Below are 26917 nucleotides of genomic sequence, written 5' to 3' on the forward strand. Positions count from 1 at the left end.
GCCAGGAATGATCTTGGGAACAGCCTGGGTCAAGGACCTTTTCCAAAAGGCAGTTTGGATATGGCCATCCTGTTTCAGTGGGCAGGAGGGTTTCATCTGGTGATTGTGAGTTGTGCTGTGCCATGTAGCCTCAAGGCCAGACCACAGTTCCTGGCCCACTTTATTTTCTTGCACAAACATAATCACTGATACCAACGAAAAAGATTTGAGAGTATTGTTTTGTGAAGTACTAATTCTAGTTTTCTTCTCAGTAGGGTAGACACAGCTTTTTTTTATGTTGGGTAAGTTCAAAACCGCGGTCAATGGTAAAATCTTTATTAGAAGCAATGCAATTAGCCAGACATAAATCACACTTCACACACTGCTCTTTATATAAAAATATATGAAGAAGAGGCAGCAGTGATGGCAAACTGAACCATCATCTGGTACAGCAGGACTGGTGTGCCATTTGCGTCTGCACAAGGAACAATTAAGTAAATTAGGGTTCCTTCCACAGGATTGCTAAAACTACATTGCTGAGGGAGGGAATATGGCAGAGGTCTGTAAAATAAGAGTAGACTAAAGAAGAATTGTTTACTGTCTCTTCAGTATAAGAACTAGGGCACACCCAAAGAAACCATCCAGTGGAACATTCAAGACTTGAATGGGTTGCAGTGAAAAAGAATTACTTCTTCACAAAACGTGCAGTTAGGCTGGGGGCCCCTTGCCACAGGTTGCTGTGGGTGCCAAATGTTCACACAAGTTCTACAACTGATTGGTCAAATTCATGGAAGAAATGTCTGTCAAGGGCTACTGAATTTTAAGATGCCACCTCTGACTCAGGAACACCTTGCTCCTTCAGTTGGTTAGAGCTGGGTGAATATTCTGAGAAATATCACAACAACTGTACAATTTCCTTGCCATCTGTTGTTGGCCACTGCTAGAGACAGGCTACGATGCTAGACAGATCTTTCATTTGTATCAGTATGGCTGTATTATGTTCTTCCCTGCCTCTGCTACTCCACCATTAAACCTGTCCATGATCAGTTTTCTCTTATATTTATTATGCAACTGGGGTCCTGGGGGACAAGAGGATCTTCCTCTGCCTTTTCTAGATAAGACCAGGAAGCAGGAGTTGGTCTCTCTCCCTTTGCTGGCCAAGAGTTGCAGGAAGAGGAAGAAGGAGAAACCACTCCTCCATCCACAGGAAAGCTGGAGGATTTGAACAGCACTGAGTATTAGGCAGCCTTTGTCTGCTCCCTATTTGCTTCTCTGTTCTTGAGCTTACCCTGGCATTTGGATGAAGGGAGAAAGATGTCATTTCCTGTACCAAATGGCTGCTCTTCTCCAGAAGGCTAATAGGTAGATCTCAGCCTGAATTGAATTCCCAACCAAGAGAGGATTTAACCTTTGTCCAATAGGAGAAAAATTTGAGTGTGATTCAACCTCACTTTTTAGGAAACATATTCCTCAGCTTGTAACTCAGTCTATAAGAGCACTGGTTCCTGAGCTCAGTATAGAGACCCCAGGATGAAGCTCAGTGGTCTGTGACAAGAAGCCACACAAGCAAGTAATCTCTTCTGGCCTCTAGGTCTGTGACCTGCTCAAAGAACATTATTAATACATGGTCTGATTTAAAGAAGAAGGTCTGAAACTCTTAAGGTTCTGAAAATGCTACACAATGCATTAAAAATGAAATGGCAGTTAACTCCCATCACTCAGCCTCTCATTTCCTAGCAAGGATATGCCTGCCTCATGAACAACGTTAGGTGCAAGGGCTTGAGTAAGCTATACAAGCACAGCTATAGTTATACGAGTCCGCACAAACTGGTATCAGTCCTGAACTTCTTGTAAGCGTGATCCCTTTTTTTGCTCATACATCTTCACACAATGCTTGAACTCTAGCCATGGAAGAGCTAATTTCTTGGAGATTTCTGAGAGTGATGAGTCAGCATAATTTGGTTTTATTACTTTTTTCTTTTTATAAAATGGTTGATTTTATAATATACACATTAAAAAGCTTAAATGAAAAATTTTGAGATTTTTTTCTAATCTTTCACAACCCTCTTTGAATCACAGTCACAACCAGTAGTTTGGGAAGCACTGAATTAAAGGCTAGTTTCCTAGACCTTCTGTAGCCAGCAAATACTCTGCCTCTCAGCTGACATCTAAAATAAAACTTACTTCCTATTCCTTCCAAGTTCAGTCCCTCATTTCCTCCTTGTACAAGGGCTGCCCTTCAGCATTTCCGTCAGGAGGTGAAGAAGAAAAGCTCTTTGACACCAGAAGGATTACTTACTTCATTGCCTAGTGTGTTTGTCCTGGACTTGCATTTCCCCATATTATTTCCTTTCTTTTTTTTCCTTTTTCCCATAGGAAGGCATTCTTTTTTTGTGCTAACACTGTGCCATGGTTGTGCTATTTTTACAGCTCTGTTTTGGTGCTTCAAGTCTTTGTGAATTAAGGAAGAAGTAGTTGACTGACAGTAAGGTTTTCTTCTGTCACTTTCTTGACAGGTTTTCACCAGTACTCTGGACTGCTCATCCAGATATTCAACTGAGGGATGGAGGGAAAAGCTAGTTATAGTAAATGCAAGGGTTGGTTTTTTTTTCTAAAATAGGTAATTCATGTAATAAAACCAAATCATCTAACACATAGTGAGCTGATATCACAATGTGAAATTCTGCAACTAGGATGATGCATAGTGGAGCCAACCGGGACAAGTAGAATAACTCCAAGAAATCTCACAACTCAATTGACTATAGGAGTTCCTCAGTACACATTTAGAAAGATCGTGACCTATCCCCCAAGCTTTTCACAAATTAGCTTAAAAGATGCTCCACATAAAGTATGCTAATACACTAGTGAAACTTCTATTCTTTCTTCCCCATGTGACTCAAAGAAGACCTGAAAGAATTTCTCCCTTCCCTCTCTCTATCTTTTCAATCTTAGAAATGTCAGGAATGCCATATCCTGTTTTCTTTGGTTTTGCTGGGGGGCCTTGTGAGTGTTTTAGGAAATGTTTAAATGCTGAAACTTTAATAAAGAGCTCCATTGTCCAAAAGAACTTCATTAGTCATGGACAATGAAAGACTATTAATAGCAACATCAACAATATGCAAACAAAAAGTCAGAACAGTGTTTAAAAGCCCTTTCTTTTCTCAAATGCTAAAGATCCTCTCACTTCAGTCTTGTGATAGCCTCACTTTATTACTCTGCAGTCAGCTTTTCTGTTTGTAGAACTGTAATTTCTATTGTAAACACCCCTTCCCTGAACTCTCTTCCGCTTTTGGAAAAAGACACCTCTATCAAGGTTTTAACAATCCATCACAAAAAGGTAAAAGAGATCCCATTTTTGTCCCTTTGAAAATCACAATTTTCACTTTTGAAACAATACAACTTTTAAGAACACTAGCCTTGAAATAACCCAGGCTAACAAAAGTGATTTCACAGTAAATTAGGGAAGTAAAGACTATTAGCATTTTATTGTGATTAACCTTTCAAAATAACAAAATATGATGTTTTACTGCACACCCTTGCTAAGGCTTCTGAATTGTGATGAAAAGAAACAGAACAGATTTGCTTCTAGAGGAGAGAGAAAGAGTAAATACAAGCACATTTAAAATAGCTCCAACATTCAGACTGCTTAGACGCTAGGAACATGCTCAAAAAAAAAAAATACTTCCCCCATGAAACTCAGCTAATGTTACAAACTTGATAAATTTGAATGTATGTCAGGTAAACTAATAAGGAAGAATCAAAACTAAACTAAAAAGGAAGAGTCCATATAGCAAAATGAAAACATAAAAGGGATGGAAAGGCCCAAATGAAATACCTGCCTTTAAGCAATGTCTTTGCACTCTCTGCTTTTTTGTAAAGCAATCAAAGCCATTAAGAATCTATATATAGCTCAGTGTCTCTTTGGACAGCAAAAAACAACTTAGCAACACAACCAAGTCAATCCCTTCTTCTACAACACTACATGTTTTTAATTAAGAAAGAATGCCAGGATGAAGGAGACCTTACAAGTTCAATAAGCTGAGAGCATTCAATTTTTGGAACTGGGGGGAAAGGGTTAAGGTTTTTATTGTAAACTTCACATGTTTTATGTTAATGTAACTATTTAAGCCCTTTCTTGCCTTTCTGATCATGTCTTTTGACAGGAAAGGGAGTATTTGTTTTGTCTGATTTTATCTCTCAGGAAAGCAAGCTAGAACTATCCAAAATGTCTCTTCTTTATTCTGACCTCTGCCTTCCAAAAGGAGCAGTTTAGGCATGATGCATTTTCCAGAGAATGGAAGTATGAAATTCCCTTTCTAATGGAAAAATCTTACCTGGGTAATCATTCTTGTCTACATCTGAGTCTCCTCTTAGAGTGAAGCCAAATCCCGAAGGCATGGACTGTGAGGCCCAGGCTCCATTGAGAACCTGGGAAGGGTTAGTATTTAACCCATTACTGTATCCATTGTAAATGAGCACTTTCCCTCTTCTGTCTTCTCCTGCAAATGGTGCACCAATAGCAATATCTGCAGTGCAACAGAAGAATAAAAAGAATGGGCACAATTAAAATAGAGCAAAAATTAAGTCCCTGCAAGAAAACAGACATAAATGGCTTCTGCTATATACTTGCAAGAACTTCAACGTTCTGTACTTTTGTATGGATTCAAGTTTTAAGGCAAATATACAAAAATGTTTGTAGTGTCTTTTCTGTGTCAAACTTTCATGACAAAAGCTTATGAAAACATCCTATGAAGGGGTTATTGCATTATACTAAATACCCTGTCCACACTGGATTCCTCCACCATATTTCCAGGGCATTTAATAAGCTTTAATAAACCAGGATCTAATGAATGCCTCTGCTTCTACTTCCACATTTTTAAACAGACACAGATTTTCCTTGATTTTCTCTATCACCTAATTAATAAGGAGCAGCTGTTAGTTAAAATTAATTTTCTTTTTCCAGATAAAATATTCAACATAGATTAAAAAAACCCACCCCCTCAAACATCCAGTGTTTTAGTATGCAAAAGAGAACAATGGAATATGTTTTCATCTATACAAAGCCAACAGCTTATTCAGAAATGGGAATAGTACCGAGTCAGAAATTTAACAGGAGGCCTTGGGCATTATGCAATTAAGCACTGCAATCCTTAAAAAAATGAGGAGGCATTAAAACATGCCATACCCAGGAAGCGGAACTCACAATGCTCTTAGTTCCTATGCGTGGGATGTGGAGAGAATCATGTGTCTAGACTGAGATTCAACAGCTCCACTAGCTGAGCTAGCCAATAGGAAATACTAGAGGAGGATACATATCTACAGCTCTCATTTTTAGGTTCTGGTCTAGGAGCTGATGCTGGACTCCTTTGTTAAACTTGACTGCAGCTCCTGGAATTTGTACCTTGACTCTAAAGGCAGGAGTGCACCAAACCTCTATGACTGGCACCTTCAGTTATGAAGCAGAAGACTTTGGCTCTAGATCCATCTTAGCCTTCTCTTTACAGCGAGCGAGAAAAGCAGGAATGTCTCCTCCCTGCCTTACCAGAATGCTAGAGAGCAGGGATACCAACCTTCCCTGCCCAGAGATGCTGTGGGTGTCTGCTATTGCTCACAGGTAGAAAACAGGAAGTCTCCACCGTGGGGTCCAGCTGGGCTGAACTCCATGGTGGGATTCCAGGACAACCCAATGAGGGTATTCTCAGCAGTCACAATCCAGTGGCTTCTACCCACAGGATGGTATTTGGATTTTGTGTACTCTGAACCCCAATACAGACCTATGGCTCCTGACATGACATCCCTTGCACAGGAGCCACACATTGGTTACATTGCCTTAGAGTCTAGTGGCTACAGCACCATGAAAAACAGCCCTCAAGTTAAGGAAGTGCTGAGTCCATTAATTTTTCCTTAGTGGGCCAACTATCTTTGAGGCTACTATGCAAAATACCCCCTCCAGGAAAAACTCCTTGGGGTTTTAGATGCAGAGATGCCTGCTTTGCAGATCTCTAACATCCTGGAAATAAGAAGTAAGGAAATGCATACAGGGAAAACCAAAGTGCTACTGACCATGTCTAGGAGGCTCACTCTAGGTGCTTAAGGCATCCAGGCTATCTCAGATAATTAAGCAAGTTAGTGTACTTGGACTGTTTTCCTGAATTTAGGCTCCCAGTTAACTTACACGGACGTTTTGATGTGTGTGTGTGTGCTATAGGCATTTGAAAAAAGTGCCATTATGCACCTGTTTCTTTCGGTGCCTAAGTACCAATGGAAGTCTGATTCCAAAACAGTACATCTGCACTTGTCCAATTCTTTCACTGTGGGGAAAAATGCTCCACTTACTGACCCTTGTTCAATTCTCAAACTCATCCAAGCATTTGAGGAGAGAAGGAGAACTCTTGCTTTTAAACAAATGCAACATCTTAAGTAAGTATTTAGATTTAATTATAGTCATAAAACAACAGATAATATTTTTATTCAAATGAACATGCTAATATTTAGTAAAAAATAGCACTGTAGTCAATATGACTGCCCTCTTATAGGTAAGATTTTCATGGTTTGGCCATCAATATCAGTTTCATTAGGATTAGCGTAAATTCTTGTGACTTTCAAAGGCAGTTACATGTTAAAAAGCCTTTTTCAGCCACTGCACAGACACTTCATATTCACTGCTTAGCCATTTTTTATTTCAATGTTATACAGAGATATATATTACTACATTGCATATAATTTACCATTATATCCATCTTGATTGAGATCTCCAAGGTGCGTGATTGCACTGCCAAATCTACCAAACACTTCAGTGCCTGTCAAAATTTGCGCATCTCCGAAGATGAAAGCACTTTCTTGCAGGTATAGATAAACTTGCCCAACTTCTTTAGGCTTGCTCTCAAATTCTCGTTCCATAAAGAGAGGGGCGCCAACTAAGATATCATCTAAACTGGAACAGTCAAACAAAAAACAGTGTCACTGAGAGACTGAGTGTAATCAACACAGTTCATGTATTTGTTAAACAGGAAGCTGATAATTATCATAGAGTCATAGACTAACTGAGGTAAGAAGGCACTTCTGGAGTTCTAGTCCAAACACTTGGTCAAAGCATGGTCAACTAGGGAAGGCTGCCCAGGGCCGTGCCCACTCCAGTTTTGAATATCTCCATGGATGGAGACTCCACAACCTCTCTGGGCAACTGCTTCCAGTGTTTGATCACCCTCACAGCAAAAAAGTTTCTTCCTAGGTTTAAACAGAATTTCTTGCACTTCAATTTATGCCCACAATAGACACTGAAAAGCTATTCTTTGCAGTTAGTGACCCAGAAGTCAGGAATTTAACTAAGAGGGGGGGGATCTGTGTTACTAGAACAAATTCTGTCCATCTATCTTCCTAACAGTGCTAGTGAGAAACAAATTTTAGTATAAAATCTAGCTTTTAAAAATTATACAACAGTAAGTGAACAAAACAGAACAAAAATTGCCACTTTCCAGCAGATTTTTGAAGTAATATACATCAAACACGGGTAGAGCATCAATTAATGGAGAATGCCTCATCACTAATTCAAATGAAAGCTGGGAGACAAAGTCAAAGCTTTATTTCTGAAAACACTTCTGTTAAATATTAGGTACTTAAGTAGTTGCAGCACTCACGTAATTTGCTGTGTTAAGTATTAAAGAGAAAGGACATCATAAAATCACAAAAATATGAAGCTTAGAAGGAAAAGTCCTTCTGTCCATTTTTCTACTCCAAGAAGAATCAGTAAAAGAAGACAGACTAATCAAAGGACATTTTGCATGTTGTTCTAAATGGGGGTGTTTTGAAACGTTACCAACATTTATTTAGCAGGAAAAAAAGACCCTTTACTGGACAGTAAAGAATAAAATCAAGCAAGATTGGTAGACACATAACAAACAGAAATATTCTTAATAGATTATTCTGAGATATGAAATGATAGTATTAATTTCTGAAGGTTGCTCAAGCCTGTGTAAACTAATAGGACAATTCCCATTATATTCAGTGGACATTGGTCATCCATATTAAGGAACTCTGGTACTGCAAATAACTAGTACTACTTGATCCCAGGATTTTTAATTTGGAAAACATATTCACTTGCTCTAACATGAAACTTTGTTCAAACTTTGTAAAACTTGTAGAAAACTTTCTACTCTCAATTCATCATATTCCTAATAGCGATGTTTTCACAAAGGCTTTATCCATCAGTAAACCAATTAGTAAAATTGCACTACATTGTTTTTCCCAATTCTGATAGAAAAAAACCCTGTATGATTTAGGAGTAGCTCAGCTACTACTTTACCATACATATATACTATGGTTCTAAGATATATACCATAGAATTTAGTACAGAATATCTCATCTACAAGCCTTTTAATCACATTGTAGAACTTAAACATTCTATAAATTGTGACAAAGTACTTCTAGAAATGTTATTTTTCTATGAAGTTTTATAGTATGTTTCCATAAAGGAAACTGTAATCCAAAATATTAAGTCACTTTGGTACAGTTGTTCTATTCTTTATATGTCAGATTTTACCCCATGGCATGAATAACTAAAAAAGGAAGGAAGCAGACACTGCTTGACATCACAGGTAGGATTTTCCTTTCACACTAAACATCAAAAGTCCTCCTCTACTAGTGGAAGATGTTCATGGTTTGGACAGAATGTCAGCTGAAATGGTTGCCATGAAACAATAGCAACAACAAAAACAGATCATGAATGTTCTTTTTATTACAAGTTATTTTACGTGTGCCATGTACTAAAAGCATTACACAGTAGCACTATCATCAATTATTATATTACATAGCAGTCCAGATATTCACAGTAAGATTGGGACCCCATAGTGTTATGTGCTGTATAAACCATGAAGTAAAAGATGAGCTTGGCTCCAATGAATATTTTACAAGTGAAGGATTGTAAGACTAAGGGAAGATTTTTTTTAGAGGTGGTAAGGAACCAAAAGATTCAGAGTCAGGAAGCTCCCAGTACATCAATGTAAAATAAGTAGATACCTAGATACCTTTAAAACTCTGGTCCATAGAGCAATATCCAGAGTTTCTAAAATGGTGCAGAGAGAGGCAGGCTATTTATCACCCACAGTGGCCTAAAATTCTCTAAGCAATAGCCTAACCCAGAATACAAGATTCAACAGGTGAGACAGAAAGCAAGCAGACAGGAGCTGGTGTCTGTTGTTCAGGGATCTCAGCATCTCAGCTGGAAGTGCACAGTGCTGGGTTATTTTTCTAGGAAAATTTCTACTTTGTTAAAACAAATGACAATGACTGTATAAAATGCATGAACAGTCCAGGCAGCAAGGACCAGAAACCAGTAGCTAAGATGTCTCGCCTTCTGATGTGCTGAGGGAAAGGTGGGAGGAAGGCAGTCATCTAAATTACATTGACCTATTTCTAAACTGGTTACAGGCAGCAGAGCTACCTGGAACACCCTCAGCATTTAGTTTGCCTTCCCTCCAGGTCTTAGCATGTCCCACCCACACCAAAGCCTTCCTTTCCTCACCCCCTTGATCTTCCCCCTTCTCTGTCGGTGCCAAGCTCTGTAGGTCGAAGCAAGCTGCTTCAGCTAGTCCTGTGCAAGAAGGAATTCTCCCTCAGGCAATTCTAGGGGTTTGGGTTTGGTTTTTCGCACTGTCACAGCAGTGTACTATAACCAGAGAGGAAGGATTCTTCACCTACCCTGCTCTCTCTTTGATCTTCATTTACTTATTCCTGGTTTCTCTCCAAGTGGGTAATAAGCAAGCAATTGCTACTTACCATGCTTTACAGTCAGCTTTACCTTCCAGCTCCTACAGTTTAAGTATTTAGACATCAAGCAGTCAAGGGGGGGTCACTTGTTGGGTTATAAATACTTATGTGATTAGAATCATGCATTTTTGCTGGTGAAGGAGGATATTTCAACTGGCTTTTAAATTGTAGGAGTTTATATTTACAAAATTGGAGTTCTGAGCCAAATTCAGGTTGATGTGATCCCCTTTAAAAGGCCATAAAAGCAAAGGAAAATCAAAAGCCCCTGGACAGTAATATTAAACCATAAAGTGCAGTTCAGTTTGCAGTGGTATTTTGAACTGGTTCGTTAGATTTATTTCATTACTGCACTAAGATGTTGCAGTTCACATAAATTATATGTTTGTTTTTGTTCCAGCACAGAAAGGTAACCAGCCAGTATTGCTTCCCTTCTGATAAAAAAAAAATCTTTAAAAAGAACAAGCTGACCACCTGCTGAGACTGTATGCAGTTTCTTTGTATCCTGCCGAGTAATAAAAAGCAGGAGTATGGGAAATGTCAAGAGGTCAAAGTATAACTATGGGAAGCTTTGATATAGGCCAAATAAAAGACCAGTAAACAGTTTATTCCACTATTTTATTGGACTGTTTCAGTCTAAATTGAAAGTGTTCTCTTCTTTCCTCTTTACTGGGAATGTAGTCTGTAAGTTGATGGCAAAGCTTGTTGTTAAGTTTCATTGTGGATTTCTCATTATTAGCAGCAGCAACTAAACAGTAGTTCAAACAATATCCTCAATTTCCCTGTTCTGCCTACAATCCTGATGTGGTGCAGATAAAACTGCAAGAGTCACTCTGGAACACCTGCAGGACTGCTGGAGCAGAAGGTCTACAGAACTTTTTTCCCAGGATGAGCCTAATCTTTGAGCCATGTCTTCAATCTTATTACAGCAAATCATCATCCCTATTAATCTTTTCAGCATGTAACTTAATCAGGTTTCTCATACTGATAAGGCCATCACTACCTCCTTTATCCTTAGCTGCACAAAAAACGCAAGGAATTTGAAGTGGTCATTTCCCTTTTGCTTTTTTTTTTTCCTCTCTCTGTTTTACTCTCCCTTTCAGATAAATATTTCTATCGACTGTATGTGCAAACTAACAAAGACAGACTACATATCTAATCAGACATGTTTATCAAGTAGAGCTTTTTGTGTTTTGTTTTCTGTGGGATGTTTGGATCTCAGAGAGAGTCATTAGATTTCTTTTAAGATATATACTGGGAGACCACACAAGCCTCAACAGCAGTTTGATTATATTATTGACATAAACTGTGGTCTTAGAGGTACACAGAAAATATGAGACCTGCCAAGTAACCCTATGGTCCACAGGAAATAACCTGCCCAGGAAATAGTTTGGTTCAGTGAGAAGTTAAATAGCAAGTTCCCCGAAAGTCTAATGAGTGTCTATTGTAACTTAGATTAATGTTTCTCCACCCTTTCACATTAGTAATGCATTATGGTAGGAATAAAGGAACCCTGACTCTGTATATCATAAAAATAGGAATTTTCAAAAGCTATGGTACTATGACAAAATTTCACCTCAGAAACTTGGAAAGATTGGAGTACTATGAAGCCACTACAAAAACTGTTGAAGCTTTTCTGTTTGTTTGTTTTTGTTTTGGAACTGCAATAATATTTTATCACCTTATTACTTTTCTCTTTTCTTGTATTTCTCACTCTTTAAAGGGTCACTAGTCACTGATGGGAAGCAATGATTTAGCCCAGAAAAATTATTTAATGCAGTATGTTTAAGCACCTAATAAGAAATAATCACAAGAAAAGAATATGAAGTAGACACATTGAGACATTTTGCAATAGGCAAGAGCATATCACAGCTCTAAATATAATCCTGGCTCACCTTTGGGCAGATTTCCAAGGCTCTGAGCTTCAGGCATCTGTATCTCCTTGCTAGAAAGCTAGTATCAATAATCACTTACTAAAGTCCTGATCTTCCAAAGTATTTAATCCGACTTTACATGAGTTCAAAGTTAGCAAGCATTTTGTTCAACAGGGCCCGAAATCCCCGAATGTCTTAGGCATGACCCTGGCAGCTGAGCAGCATTCTCCCTCAGACAAGCACAATGCCTGTCAACAACTATGGGCCATAGACACTTTTTGGTCCTCTGGATGGTGAAAATGGATGCCCAACCAGCAGGTGCTGGAATGAGGAGCTGATGATATTGGAAAGCTTTTAAAATTGAGAAGCGAAGCTATGGACAGTCCACATGTGAGAAGACTTACCTGCTTTTGAGAATGGGAGAATGAACTTTTGACTTTCACCTATCTCTTCCCCGCAGTAGCTAGCACTGTTTATTCACTGTTCTTCTACCTCGATCTGTTTCCTAAGAATTTGGTCATTCCCACTCTGCCATGCTGCTTTGAATAAATATTTAGGAAGATAAACTCACCCAAACTAGGCCTGCAAATACTTGTGCCACTCTGATTGCACAAAAATAAGCCTATGTGAACAGTTAAAATTAGAAAAGCAGAGAAGCCAAGAGAAGCATTTTGAGGCATGAAGCACCTGAAAACCTATGTTTATTAATAAATATCAGGCATTGCTTCTATGAATGTTCAGTGGAGCTGAATATATTTGGTAACCTACCCATCATTGTTAACATCAGATACTGCAACAGTGTACCCAAAATAAGACGCCATCTGGAAATAAAAAACAACAGATAGGCTTTCATATCAGATATCAATTTAAAAAATTTTTTTACTGATAATCCTCTTTGTTTCTATGGTCATTAATTCTAAAAAATATTTTATATATTCTTGAAACTATGTTAATGAAACTATATCCTCTAGAGAAGTAATATTTCATCACATAGTTGCTTGACATTACCTGTTCACCAGTGAAGTTCTGGATAAAGGTCAAGTCTGAAGAATTAATAATTGAGACCTGGTAACAGAAAAATATGGAAAGTTTCAAGCATACATGGAGATGCTACAGCATAACATCACTGCAAACCAATTTGACACGTTGAAGGATGGTCCAAGTGGCCAAGAAAAAACAATTCTTTCATTTCACCACAGTTTTCCTGTAAAATCTTGAACAAATCACTAAGATTTTATGAGTCTCAGGTCCCCCATGAATAAAATGGGCAAAAGACTATTTTCCTTCCTTACTGGACACTGTGAACAGCAGGAAATCACAGACTATCAGCTAATCAGTGACGACATTAGTACACATGAAACCATGAACTTAGAACATAAAGAAATATATGCATACATACATACATATATATATATATATGAGACACACACACACACCTTTTCTCTGAAAAATAGTATGAATAAGTTCCAGAGACACAAGGAGTTTTGGGTCCACAAAACTAGCAGATGTGTCTGTGGCTGGGATCTCTGTTTCCCAATCAGGTTAGTTCTGAAACTTTTTTTTCCTATGAGGTAAAAGATGTATCCACACCCATAGACTGTTTTCTTCCTTCACTTCTAACGGTGTATCATGACTCTCTGCATCTGGTATTCAGTGTATACACTTAGAGCGCTGAAAATAAACACTGGGTATGAATAATCTGAACTTGGACTTTTCTCCACTGTGGACACAGCATTGCATATGAAATATGCTAACCTATGGGTAAGCTCAGGTCTGATAAAGCTCAGTGGGTATAGTGATACTAGTCACACTCCAAGTATGCTTGTAATTGGCTATTGAAAACAAACTTCAGAAAGGACTAAGTGCTTAATATTCAAAGCCCAAACTGGTAAGGCATTTCAACCCAGCCAGGTAAGCCTGAGGGTGAAAGTCAGTGGCAGTTTTCTCTGATTAGAAGGTTTGGGATCAAAGAGACAGAAAATATAATGTAGACTTTAATCTTCCAAATGGTCTGACTGCATTCTCACTATAAAAGGGATAAAATGTGGCTCCAGTACATACGTAGCCAAAGTTCTGTGCTCCCCTCGGGACTCCAGCAACCAACTCTGAAAAGATAAATGATCAGCAGTGAACTGGTTATGCTGTCATCTGAGTGGTGCATGCAACATGCATCCCACGCCACTTAAATTCTTCCTTGACATATAACCCTTAGGAATTTGGGTTTTAATCTTATCAGAAACACCTGCAAATCACTTCAAGACATTAATTCGTAAGATTTTAACATTCATTCAGTGCATCTAGTTGCATGATATATTACATCTTAACTGTTGAATACACTCATCCAGAAATCTCTTTCTGCCGAGCATTACTTAGCATAGCACAGTGTAATAAAGCTCTAAGTACAATTCAGCTTGTTACCTGACAGCTGTGGATTGATGGAACCAGAATTGGTTGTGGCATCACACACTACAGTACAGAAATTAAACACAATTGTCCTTACAAATACCCCTTTTCTTTCTGGTTGCACAACAGTTTGTCTCATCTGTTACTTGGCTTGATGCCATGAAAGTGTTTTGACAAGTTCTGCACAGGCTATCTGAAAGCATTACAAGGAAATTTTTTGTGAGCGGCATTGGGGGAATCCATTCAACAAGAACATGAAACATTGGACCTAGCTGCATTCTAGGATACAATTCTGCTCAATGGTCAAATCTTAAACAACTAGTGGAAAAAATGGAAAAAAAAGCAGAAAGGAGCAAAGTCACAGCCTGCAGTCTTATTGTATAAACCTTCCCTCATTAGGATATCCACATCAGAAGACAGCAGCAGGAACTTCAGATACCAAAGCACCTCAGACACCTGCTTGTATTGACCTAGCATTCCTCTGTTCTTCTCTGGGTTTATATACTCCGCTGTGGTTGATTGTGTTTGGTCAAGGGGAGATGGAAGTAGTAATGAAGGATTGAACAGGACACAAGATGATTCCCAGGTCAGCCAACAATGCAATTCTTTGTACCAATCGTTCATGTGACATACTGATTCAAGAACCATCCATTATAAAAATGTGAGTATGCATTAAAAAAAAAAAAAAAAAATATATATATATATATATATATATATATATATATATATATATAGGTAGCTGCAGCCTTCCATTACCAGGAATGCATCTTTTTTTCCACATTATAGCACTCAGCTCAAAATTTTCATTTATTATTTTTTTTAACCCAGAATGGCACAGGACAGGAAACTAACTTTACAACAGGACAGGAAACTAACTTTACAGGGATTAAGCAGCAGCAGTTCTGCGGAACGGGGTTCATTTCTAGAAATGTACTATGTCTCTATTGGCTTTGTGAGTCTGGACCATGGAGCTGTTCACCTCCTCAAGAAAGCTACCCCTTAAGCAATACTTTCTGACAGACTGTCAGCCTTACACAAGAAACACAGCTCCTAAGGTATGAAACACCAGGGATCACAGATATTTTCAGCTAACTATATGTTTTAAAATCTTGTACAATTTCAGAACACCTGAAAATACCTAAATCATGGACAAATTTCTATTTATAACTGATTATTTTCAACATACTCTACCAAACAGACAGCTGTGACAGGAGGTTTTCTTCTACACTGGATTCAACTTGCAGAGACATAGAAAAACTAGTGTTCCATTTCTAACGCACCCACAAAATTTACTGTACAACTTAAAAATCAGAGAACATTCAGCTTGGTTTTAGTTCTCCTGCCACAGCACTTTGTGCTATGAGTTCAGCACATCAACTAAGTGAAGTTTAAGTCTTGTTGGTATTTAGTTAAAGCCACAGTGGTGTTCCAGGAACTATTGCTGCTAAACCTAGGCCCTGCAGGATGGATTGCTCTAACTTTGTCCTTAGAGAATTACAGAACTATGTTACTGGAGCTGCCACCTTCCAGGGCAGTTTTTCCTGGCCATGTGAAACTAATAAATATCATGTGTCACCTTTTGCCAGAGGGAACAACTTGAACCTCAGTGTTTGAACTGAATTCTAAGTTATGTAATGACATTCTTCTCATTTAAAAAAATATTTATCATTTTAGTCAAAACCTGTTCCTCAGTGCATGTTGCTCTACTTTATCAAATCATGAATGTAGTGTCCTAGAAGGTGGTGTTTTACAGATCATTAAATATTTCAGGTGAAGGTTTCACAGTGATGATGTTTTTAAGCAATGCTATTAAGTGTGTGAGATGTCTGGTTCTCTGTGGATGACAGTTGCTGTCTAAATTATTCTAAATATGTCCTGTATCAAACTTACTTGATCCAAGCAAGAACCATTACAAAGTCTGAGGCATGATTCTATATTTGGACATTTACATTCATGTGCATTCAGCTTTTTCTAATTCAGGGGACTACTTGAACATCTCATCTTCCTGTAGAATGTTTTCTCTCACTCTAAGCCCAGGTTTTAATAAAAGGAATTAAATTCTTCTGTCTCCTGCTATTAAATATAAGGCTTGGGGTAGGAGCAAAAGCACAGGGAACTTGTTCTTACTGCATTATGCCTGTGCAGGAAAATATAATGTATGAAAGGGGTCAGCTAATGAACTGCCCCAGGCACCCCACCCTTAAGGCACATGAACTGAAACTAGGGAAACTTTTATAGAGCCAAGAGCTGCTTTCAGCAACAAGAGCTACCATGCCAGTGTAGACACGTCTTTGTCCAGAAGCAGCTGAATGTTATCTCCTAACCTGGACTGTGATGTTTATGTGGCAGTCAGAAGTGCGCTTTCAGCACACACAGACATTTCCAAGCCACATTGCATCTGGACAGCCAGATGCTGAGGCCCAGCAGCCTCTATGCAGGTGAGTAACTTGAGTATGGACCAAGACTGTACAGGACTGCACTGATGGCTCCACTTGTTACTACTGGTCACCAAACTGGCTAAATTAAGTGAGCCTGGATGGCTCCACCTACCATGTTGTCACAACTATAACTGCTGAACAAATGCGTGGGCACGATACCATAACAACAGATTCAGACCTTCTAAGGAAATATTTGCCTCTGAGAATGCTGGGTACAGATAGCTTAAGTCTCACCAGTGTTTCAAATGCATAAAAGGTATGTTCCTGCATAGAGACCCCATATGAGGAATTTAATAGGTGCATAGCCACATGGTTTCCATTCAAGTATATAGCTTCTTACCTTGCTCAGAATCCCCAGTAAATTCCCCAGCAGCCACAGAGTATCCTGTTTACAGATAAAGTACAAGCAAAACAACTTGATAAACTATTTCTTTCAAAAAATATGCAAGGACAACCAGATTTGCCTGTTCATCTGATCATCAGAATGCAAATTTTCTAACATTAGTATATTAAAACTGTGTAGAAAAAAGGAAAATTGTTTATCACATTATTATGACTAAATTAACTGTAGGTCTGAGTGTATAATAAATCTATCCCTTTTCTCCAAAAATGAGCTTCTAAATCATTAATACTTAATAATTTATCTGAAAAAACAGCAGGTACTATGATGGTTTGCCCTAACAGGTATTTACACAATTTAGGTCTTCATTACTGTACTGTAATGTGTGAGTATTCTGTTTTAGCTCTATATGGAAGACAGATTTCCAAAGATGCAGTTAAGTACCTCCTGGAGGTTTAGTAAACCTGTGAGATAATTGCTGTTGACAGAGTAAAGACTTTTGGATTGTATCAGGCACTGTAATTTCAAATCTATGGGCAGAGATGAAAGGATGCATCTTTGCCTTCAAATTCCACTGCATTTTTCTATAATTATGTAAGAAAAAACACTCTTACATGCAGAGACATGTGACTATCATGCAAATTCTTAGAGATCAGTACTAATAAAAGGTACACAAAGAGCCTTTTTTTTATTTATTACATAATATCTTCAAACTGACTTTTGTTATTGCTTGCTTCAATTGTATCTTTTAAACACTAGTGAGAATAAATTGGGTATTTTTGCAATACTGTACAAAATACTGTACAACTGAATTTTCTTTTATCTATTAAAAATTTAAATAGTCTTCAAATACTTTAAACTCAATCCATCATCTTGGAATGAAGAAAGATATAAATGGGAAAAATTTGTACTTCTGCTTAATTATTTAAGATCAAATAATAAGAACCCTAATGAGCCATTTAAGATCTCTACCTTCAAACCCTGTTGCTGTGCATAATTTTAAGAATGTTCATAATCCCACTGAAGTAACAGCAAACTACTGATTTGCAGTTGTGCTTACGGCAAAACATATTTAAATCCTCTCAAAAGTGGGACATTAGTAAATTAGGGCTTGTTTTCACATTTATATAAGACCCATGCTTTTAGAAATATTGCTAACTGACATAGAGCTTAGCTTACCCATGTAATTGTCATCATACGAGGGTGGTGCCACTCCTGTTTGCTTCTCTCGTGCCAGTTTCCTCAGAATATCCTTGAAGGAATAATTTGCAATGATATCCGCAATACTTGCAGTGATTACCTGACCTGGATTCAAACAACTTCATAAACAAAAGGGACATAAAGGACAGCCACTTTCTACAACACAGGTCTAGCAGAACATCAGAGCTGAAGGGATAATATAGCACAGATGCAAAGAGCAGACATCTTCTCTCAATCTTTCTCCATTATTATCCCAAAAGTCTCAAGAGTACACATATATCAATAAAACAAGGCTTTGAGACTCTATTGAACCGCCACAAAAACATCTCCAGACCCATTTCAAGGTGCTGATTTAAACTAGAGTCAAGCATTTTCAGGCTCAGCTACGTTTTCATGCTGTACAGTACAAATGTAGTTGACCAGTGGAAGTAATTTCTCAATGGACAATTCAAAGCTATGAATTCCCTACCATCATAATCAACTAGATCTTCCTCCTTTAACAGCAATGTAAAAACACACATCAATGAAGCTGACAACAGGGAAGTTGGTAGGCAGAATCTGGGAATCAGCTATATCATACATGTCAAAACAAGTTAAAGCAAAAATACCCTTTTAACCCTTTACCAAAACCATTTCAGGTTTTACCTACATGAGAAACTACATCTTGGAAACTACAGTGATGCCACAAATGAACTAAAAATACATGCAGATAGCAATAAAAGGTTGTGTTCAGAAACAAATAGTGACAAAAACTTTGAAAATATTACATTTGCTGTACAAATATTAGCTATTATTAAAATTGCAGTATTTCTAGGGAAAAAGTCAGCTTATTAATTAAATGACAAATGTGTTAAAATGCCAACATAAAAATAATTTCTGTTTGTTTCACTTCCTAAATAACCTACATCCTGAAATTTCCCCTGGTTTTTACTCTCAGTTGTTTGTTAAGCAATTCTTCTGATTTATATTTGTTGAAAATAAGACCAGAGACTGGTTATCTTAAACTGAGAAAACAATGAAAATCTAGAACAACATTTTCCACAAGACTTTCTGCTTCACTTCTTAGATCAAGTTAACCAGCCAGATGAACATACCTTGCCAATAAAAACTACCAGGCCCGCCTACTATCAGGTCTCCATTCTACAAAAAGCAGAATTGAATAAAATTACACAACAAAAGAACACAACAAAATCAAGCATGCATGGGAAAAACAATTTAAATGACCAAAAGAATATCAGAATCACGATAAAGGAGAATAGCCCTGTTCAAGGAAAGGATGTAGGTGCATGGATGTGCAGGAAAATCCACAGTTAAATAAAGTTAAGATTACCCTATGCATCTTCACTTGAATGAAAGCCATAATTTTTTTAGCACTAACAGCATTCTAAAAATTCCTGATTATTTGTAACAAAACAAAGTCAGCATAAGAGGGTCTTCACATTCAATGAAGCAACAGTAATGCTTTACAGAGAAATATACTTTTGTCTGCCCTACAATGAGGTCTTTACTCCTCAGCTATTAATAATGTGAATAACAATGTAGCTGCAGAACACTGAAAACAATGGCAATGACCAAAGTTATGTGAGGTCCTGGTGCTGTAATAATGGCACAAACAGTAACTAACAATAGTTGCAAAGTTTATTCTTTGGCCTACAATGTTGTTTCCGGACCCTCTTGGCTTATAAGAACAACTAGCTGTTTCCCTTAAGCCTTTGACTTTCACCTCCGTAAGAGAACAGTCTTACTCAATGACTAGTCTGCCTCCAAAAGCATCCTTATACAAGCTATTTTAACTTTTAAAAACTAGCTGGTGCCTGCCCATTATTTCCTGAAAGTCAGGTCTCTGGAAAGCATTATAAGTGGGACACACTGAGATAGAAGCACATACAAATTTTTGCCTAATTATCTATTAAGACAGACTGAGCAGAGTCAGATTGGAGTGCTGCAAAGAGATCAACAGGTCCTGACTGCAGTATTTCTTTTATTAATGAAACCAGAAAGTTCGAAGCTTGCAAAGGAGGAAAGAGCTTGCAACAACTTCACGAAACTTTCCATATGAAACAGCATGGCGATAAACTTTTGATCACTGAGACAGTGCTTGAACACTGGGGATATATTAGAATTACCTTTGGTCAAAGTATTTCAGAAGCAGAATCTCACCTTGTAAAAATCTAAGCTGAAACCTGCTTGACAAAAGCCTTGTCCTTCCGGATCTGCATTGCCTGCAATTATGAAGGTAGAAGCATTTTATTGATTTCACAGTGCATGTGGAAGACAGCTTACACACCCCTGGAGCTGTAAGGCTGTAAATGCAAAACTACCAGAATATGTGAAAAGAGGTGTATTCTTTTTCAGAAGAGGCAGAGCAAATCAAGACCTTCTACAGGACCCTGAACATGCAGCCCCCTTGTGACGATTTTGAAAAACAGGACCAGTTACTTGGAACTTTCTCCTCCCACTGCCAAGGAAGAACCTTTGCAACAACTACCAGGGATTCAGTTTGAATTTGGCTGGAGATACAGAAGTAAACAACTTAACAAGAAATCCTAGAATGGTCACCACAGTCTGCTCTGCCATAAACACAAAAATAAGTGTTTACTAAGGCATTCTCAAAAAATGTTGACATAGTGGATGCATCAGCATGGGTTAATGTTCAGACAACATCTTAGTTATCTGTACCATGGCAGGGGAAAGGGGCACATGTCCTTCACAAGGGCCAGCCCTTTAATTGACACACACTTGCTCAATGAGGACTGAAGTGTAATGTAATTTTGGATGCACATTTGTACATGCAAAAACATCCTTCCTCCTTTTGTTCATTTTTATTTCTAGTTTCCAAATCATTATATAATTGTACAAAGTGTATTGGCATGCATTTTAGGGCTTTCCTATGAGTGCTGAAGTGCTGGAAGCCTGCAGGATTGGGAAAATGAGAGCAGGAATGGCCACTTGAACTCTCTCTTCAAATGGCATAAGCTTTTGGCAAAGTCCGGTGAGACATCAGAATTACATGAAGCAGATCTCATGGTCACCATTTCTTACAGATTGAGCTTCTTTCTGTACCTGTCCATCCAGGGACAAGGATTAGGCTTTAAAAGAAAGACTTGGCAGCACAACTCAGTTTAGAGCTATACTACAATGTGAGAAAAGGAAAGCCACAGAGTAACACTGAATGTACATGAAAATATCTCATGTTGCTATAGGTGTGCAGATTTTCTGGTAGACCATGAAAAGCATTATTGGGCTACATTATCATCCACCTGTCAGATGTTAGGAAAATCCAGCTACATGACTTGATGCTGCCTCTAGCTTTTCACAGGCAAGAGACTGTTTAATTATGTGAAGTAAGTGTCTACTTTTTCTGTAAAATGCCTGTTACTTTCTTGGCAAAATAATCCATGAGAAACTCAAAGGTAGGAGCACAGTTTGGACTAGAGGAACAGTTAAAAGGTGTATTTTGAAATTAGCCCATGTGCACATGGCAAGAATGCTAGCTGCAGTAGCAGGGTCTCTGTAGAAGGGGTATTGTGACAAGGAACGACATTCAGACTTCTCATGCTACTGGCTAGCACATACAACTTGAAACAGCTACCCATCTCAGCTAAACTGAACAACATCATAGCTTTGCTGTGAGGGTTTCCCCTGGAAGGCATAGCTAACCCCATCATATTTGCTATCTTACACACATTACCTTTAGAAAAGTAGCTGAAAGAACAATTACATCATCTGTGAGTGCAGAAACTGCCGTACACCCAGCCCAGTCCAAACGTCAGTAAAGTCACTGGATACTTATATTAATTTTAATAATTTAGAACACTGAGGTAATTAGAGTATTAATAATCATCATAAAGCCTTAGACATAGGAAGCTGAACTGGATGAAGAACTGATTTAATCCAATGTGTGGCATTTTATGGAGACTTCTAGGTAACTGAACTTGGTTCTAAATATATGTGCGCTGTTTTTCCCTATTCCCCAAGAAATAAGGCCAAGAGATTGCTACCACATCCTGAAAACAGCACAGAGAAGAGTGTGGAACAGCAGTGCTCATGTGTGTAGCTTTCTTCCATGCTGGAAGTCTTTCATAAATGAGCTATTGTGGGTGATATTGGCATGAATGGTGATACAGGCTTGTATGTGTTCGTGCAGGGCCTGGTCTTCAGATGGTGATCCTGTGATGAGAGATTTATACTCAGAATGAGCATGAGTAATTGGTTTAAAATGCTGTCTGGTTCTTATCTAGATCTGTTTGCTACATTTTAAAGCCATTTAAATTGAACCAATTACATCTCATCACTATAACTGTATAAGCTTAATTTACTTAATTTCTCCTCTTTCAATTATACAAAAAAGCATCCAATTGCAGGCATATAATTTAGTGTCGATTTTTCTTTAAACCCTCATCCAATGCAATAATATCATATAGTAATCTTCATTCAACCAAGACTGCATGAAGACTGAAAGTATGAAAACACTGAGTGCAGTATCAATTCCTCCAACACAAGATTGTTCCTATTAATACTTACTGTTGCGACAAGGTGAATATTCAGCATAGGCACTGAAGTTCTGAATTGCTACATAGCAGGTGCCAACAGGGTCCTTCTCAGGGCTATCTTTAAGGGTTCTCCAATGATATAAGGGAGCACAAGCCTATCAAAACAGAAATGATGTCACACGTGCCTTTCACACACTCATGCATCTGGCAAAGGTAGTTTTTAACAATGTGCAAGGATTCTCTCTGGTATTGCATCATTCATGTAGCAATGATCATAGCATATTGACAGAAGAAAATGCACAACCACTGCTTCTTATAATTTCATTATAACCTGAAAGGCATAGTCTGGTCTTTCACTTATAGCCCTTAGCAGGTGAAATCTGTCAGGGACTACAACTCACATTTAAGTATATGTTAGAAATACCCTCTAAGTCTGCTTCACAAGTAATATGTTCGCTCTGTTACTGCTCACTCCACAGGACTTGATCCCACAGTTTAAAATGTAGATCACATACATGCAGCTGAAGACATTCCTACTTCTGTCTTGATATGTCTTAAGATAATGGCCATTGCAGTAGAACTGCTATGATTCTACTCAGCAGAAGGAGATTTGTCAGTGTTGTGTCATATTGTCTATCACAATCATCAGATTGTCTGCCTTCTTATAAACCCCTGGTTCAAATCTTTGGAAAGATGATACAGTTATAATGTATTCAATAGTCTCTCAGTGAACAGGTTTTTGCTAAACAAATTTTGGCTAGTGAACTAATATTTAATCATCTGTGTTATGGTAGTGGTGTTACAAACATGACAGTGTAAGGATAAAAGACATACAAGTTGTGTAGAGAGAGATTATCTTTTTTGAAAGCAATTCAAGTAATTGGAAAAATAGAAAAGATAAGCTGTCAGGTATGCAAATAATTCTTCAGGGGTTCCTGTGCCCTAAAACTTTTCAATTGGCTGGAGGGGAAAAGACACCACCTCTCCCTACAACCTTGCCTCTTTAAGATAGAAACAAATTCATGTCCTACAATGTCTTACTTTTCCAATCAGAAACTGTCTACCTCTGGCAAGCATTGTTATTATTCACATTACTGTATAAGCCTTAGTTCTGCAATCAGTTCCAGCTAGATGAACCACTGTGCTACTCAGAGCTTACCATAAAAGTCAGAGCTTCTAGAACTATGGTTTAAGGACCAGGGACTCTTAACGTGCTCCTGCCTAGAAGACCTTACAGATTAAAACATACCAGAGAGCAAAACCAGAGTACAGAGTACACCAAATGTGTCCTGTGAGGGTGATTTTAGGTACATTTGACATCGAGCAAGACAGATTGAAACAAGTATTATATATAATCATAAACGTTAACCTAATGCAGTTTATTATCACATTTGTAGTTTAAAAAAAATTTCTGACAGCTAGATTACATTTTCTTTTTCTCTCCTTTCAGTCTACAAAGCTTAAAAGACAAAGTTTTCTAGCTTCAATGTTCAAGTTTTTGCCTGAAAAGTGTTGACTATATCTCTGTTTCAGAAAACCTGAGAAGAGTTATCAGAAGCAAACCAAAGTTTGGTCAGTACAGACATAGCACATCAGTCATGATGAGGTTTTATGCTCATTTGCTTAAGATTCAGCAAACAGTGGTAAAGAACAATTCTACTCCAGTTTGTGAACTGTTGTTTAGTAGAGTACATAAAATGAAAAATTTTCGGCTATTTTTAGAATTTTTACATTGACAATTCAGAAAAGTGACATAATATTTATTCTTACAAATACTTTCTCTGTGTAATTAACTTTTAAACAGAGTGCATGTACAAAAGAGTGGTACATGAAGGCACTGAATAGGAATTTTGAGAGCTGATAACACTGACACAAGTGACACAATTAACAGTATATGCTAGCTCTGTAACAGAATAGGGTGACGTTTTATTCATTACCTGTTTCATGTCAAAATCCTTCTCTAGGTTAATCACAAGGCATACTATTTAAGGGAAGCATTTCCATTAGATAGTTCTTCCATTATGACTCCTTAAGTAATAATTGGAAGTTTTAAGCAAATCCCAAGATATGAATTATTGCTTTGCAATTGTAAAAACTAATAAAACAACTAATTATTCTTATCACAATTATTTCAGCGACATTTTCAATGTAAACCTTAGTGCATAAATTGTAAATATAAAATGTCTGTGTATAAGCAGCATCACCACTACTTTACTCAGCAATAAAAGTACTTGCCCCCTGCTGGGGTACTCTATCAATACAGGTAAAATGTTCAGTGAAACTGGAAAACAGACATTGCACTTTGACAGCAATCTTGATTTGGAGCTTTTTTGTTGTGACTTTTTTGCAGCTGTTTTACCACAACTATGACATAGCTGTTCAAAACAATGTAAATGTGACAAAAGACGTCAATGCTTTCTCTTACTAATTGACCTTCAGCACAGGTTCTTGGCTGTCATTACATTCTCTGTTTAACATTTCAAGTAAAGCTTCATAATACAAAACATTTTATAGCATCTAGCTATCAGTTACTGTGTATCTCTAAAATATGTCCATTATCTATTTTAAAAAAATCATCATTCACTTCCATAACAATATGGCATTCTGCTATTTTCACATGGCAGTGGGATCATCTTCACTTGATCAGTTCAACCCGATTTTATAGACTGCTTTCACTTTCTGAGTTATATACATAATCTGTTTTATAATTCATGCATAATCATAGAGTTGTTTCCATAACCTACACATAGAGTGCTATTAAAGATATACGTTTGAGAAAAATACACATTATCTCTAAATGAATACCAAATGCATAAGACTTACCACAACTTTTTCTTTATGAGCTTTGACTGTTGCCCCAAACCACTGATTTGTCTTAAACTCAATAGGTTCCCTGGTGCCATTGACTTTAATTTTCCTGTTGTCTGACAAAGAAAGAAGCAGTATGTTGACAGCTTATTTTAAAAAGTATTATCCTGTGAATTACAGATACAAGTGAACAGATTAATGGATATATTACATTGCATCCACTGTCATCATCCTACCAGCTTAATAGGAAATGGATGTTCTAGCACCATTTAAGCTTTTCACTGGTCAGTGGAAACCAGCTTAAATTCACATGTGAAAATTCAAAATAATTACACTTAAACTTCAGAAAAAATAAAAAGGACTGGAAGAAGAAACTCAGTGTTTCCCCTTGCAAAAAAAAAAAGTTTATCCGGAATTTATGATGAAGAATGAACAAGAATGTACAAAAATGAGTGAAAATTCCTAAAAAGTTTTCTCATATGTGGTAGAAACTTTCCATGTAAAAAGCATGTTCCATAATTAGTTTTTGTCAAACAAATGACATTTCTCAGTATGCTTATGCAAAGACCAACACTGCAGAAAGCAAAGGACTTAGTTTTTAACAGAATTACATGTGTACACACTGTCACAAGAGACAGCTTCTTAATGTTGCTTTATATATACTCTTGCAGATGTCAGCATAAGAAAAGCCATCTGGGCAAAGACTCAGGCCAATTACAATGCATTTCAGGTTTTAATAAAAAGCAGACAACCCTTCCTTTCACCCTCAGTTCTCTGAAGTAAACTGATTTCCCATATGTCCATGAGCTATGCTCTTCCCTTACCAGTCATTCCTAATGAAGTTCTCAATTTATACATAAGCAGGGCATTACTCCTTCCCCCTTGTGTCTGCATTCCCTTATGTTTGTTTCTGGTTCCTATCAGGAGGGATTTCACAAGAATCAAACCTTTTTATTCATGCTAAGTGAAAATAAAACTATATACTGTCTACCTTGGAATGTAGAAAAAAATGTAATGTTATATTATATTCTATGGATTTACATACATTTTTTAAAAACTGAGGAAAAATGCAGCCAACGCTTTAAAAAGCCAGCACTTCCTGGGATTTACCTGACAGGAATAGAGAACCCGAATGCTTTTCTAGGAGGTTGGATCACCTGTTACTTCAGCTCATGGTAACCTCATAAATGTTACACATATAAACTGAATTAGAAAGAAAAATGCATTACATTTGGAGAACAAGGGTACTCTATCTCTGTATTTTTTCTAACAAACATAAAGGAAAGTTGAATGAGAATGAATCTGTGAAAGTTTGAAAGTCTCTGAGAAACGTCTTCCTTCATACAAATTTTTGTTTCTGTGCTGCGCCAATTACAAAAGCTAGTATGGAAATCCATGCTTAGAGAGATAAGAGAAAGAAATTTCAGGAATATTTAGATCTTAAAAATTAATGAAGAGCAATTTAAAAGCACTCTAAAAATATTTGCTTTAAAAATACATTTTATTTAAGTTAGGCCTAAACTTTAAGAGTGTGGTAGACAGCTACTTTGACACACTGCATTGTAGGAGCTGCCAGCTTCTACCTAGTTGCTGGCAACATTACTTTTGATTATTTTTTCC

At 37.5% G+C, this 26917-nt stretch overlaps 1 protein-coding gene across 3 annotated transcripts in view; it reads right to left on the reverse strand.

Annotated features, from left to right (window-relative positions):
- Positions 1-26917, reverse strand: part of ITGA8 (integrin subunit alpha 8) — a 125062-nt gene that overhangs the window by 87458 nt on the left and 10687 nt on the right. For all 3 annotated transcript variants that reach the window (XM_030010012.1, XM_030010011.1, XM_030010013.1), the window contains exons 3-13: positions 25313-25413; positions 22521-22644; positions 20157-20218; positions 19091-19136; positions 17976-18101; positions 16797-16841; positions 13677-13720; positions 12624-12680; positions 12384-12436; positions 6708-6913; positions 4314-4505 (exon numbers count right to left, since the gene is read on the reverse strand). In XM_030010012.1, the coding sequence (XP_029865872.1) occupies positions 4314-4505; positions 6708-6913; positions 12384-12436; positions 12624-12680; positions 13677-13720; positions 16797-16841; positions 17976-18101; positions 19091-19136; positions 20157-20218; positions 22521-22644; positions 25313-25413 (1056 nt within the window). The remainder of the gene's footprint in view (positions 1-4313; positions 4506-6707; positions 6914-12383; positions 12437-12623; positions 12681-13676; positions 13721-16796; positions 16842-17975; positions 18102-19090; positions 19137-20156; positions 20219-22520; positions 22645-25312; positions 25414-26917) is intronic.

The sequence above is a fragment of the Aquila chrysaetos genome, chromosome 3 (assembly GCF_900496995.4).
Source record: "Aquila chrysaetos chrysaetos chromosome 3, bAquChr1.4, whole genome shotgun sequence".
Taxonomy (NCBI): domain Eukaryota; kingdom Metazoa; phylum Chordata; class Aves; order Accipitriformes; family Accipitridae; genus Aquila; species Aquila chrysaetos.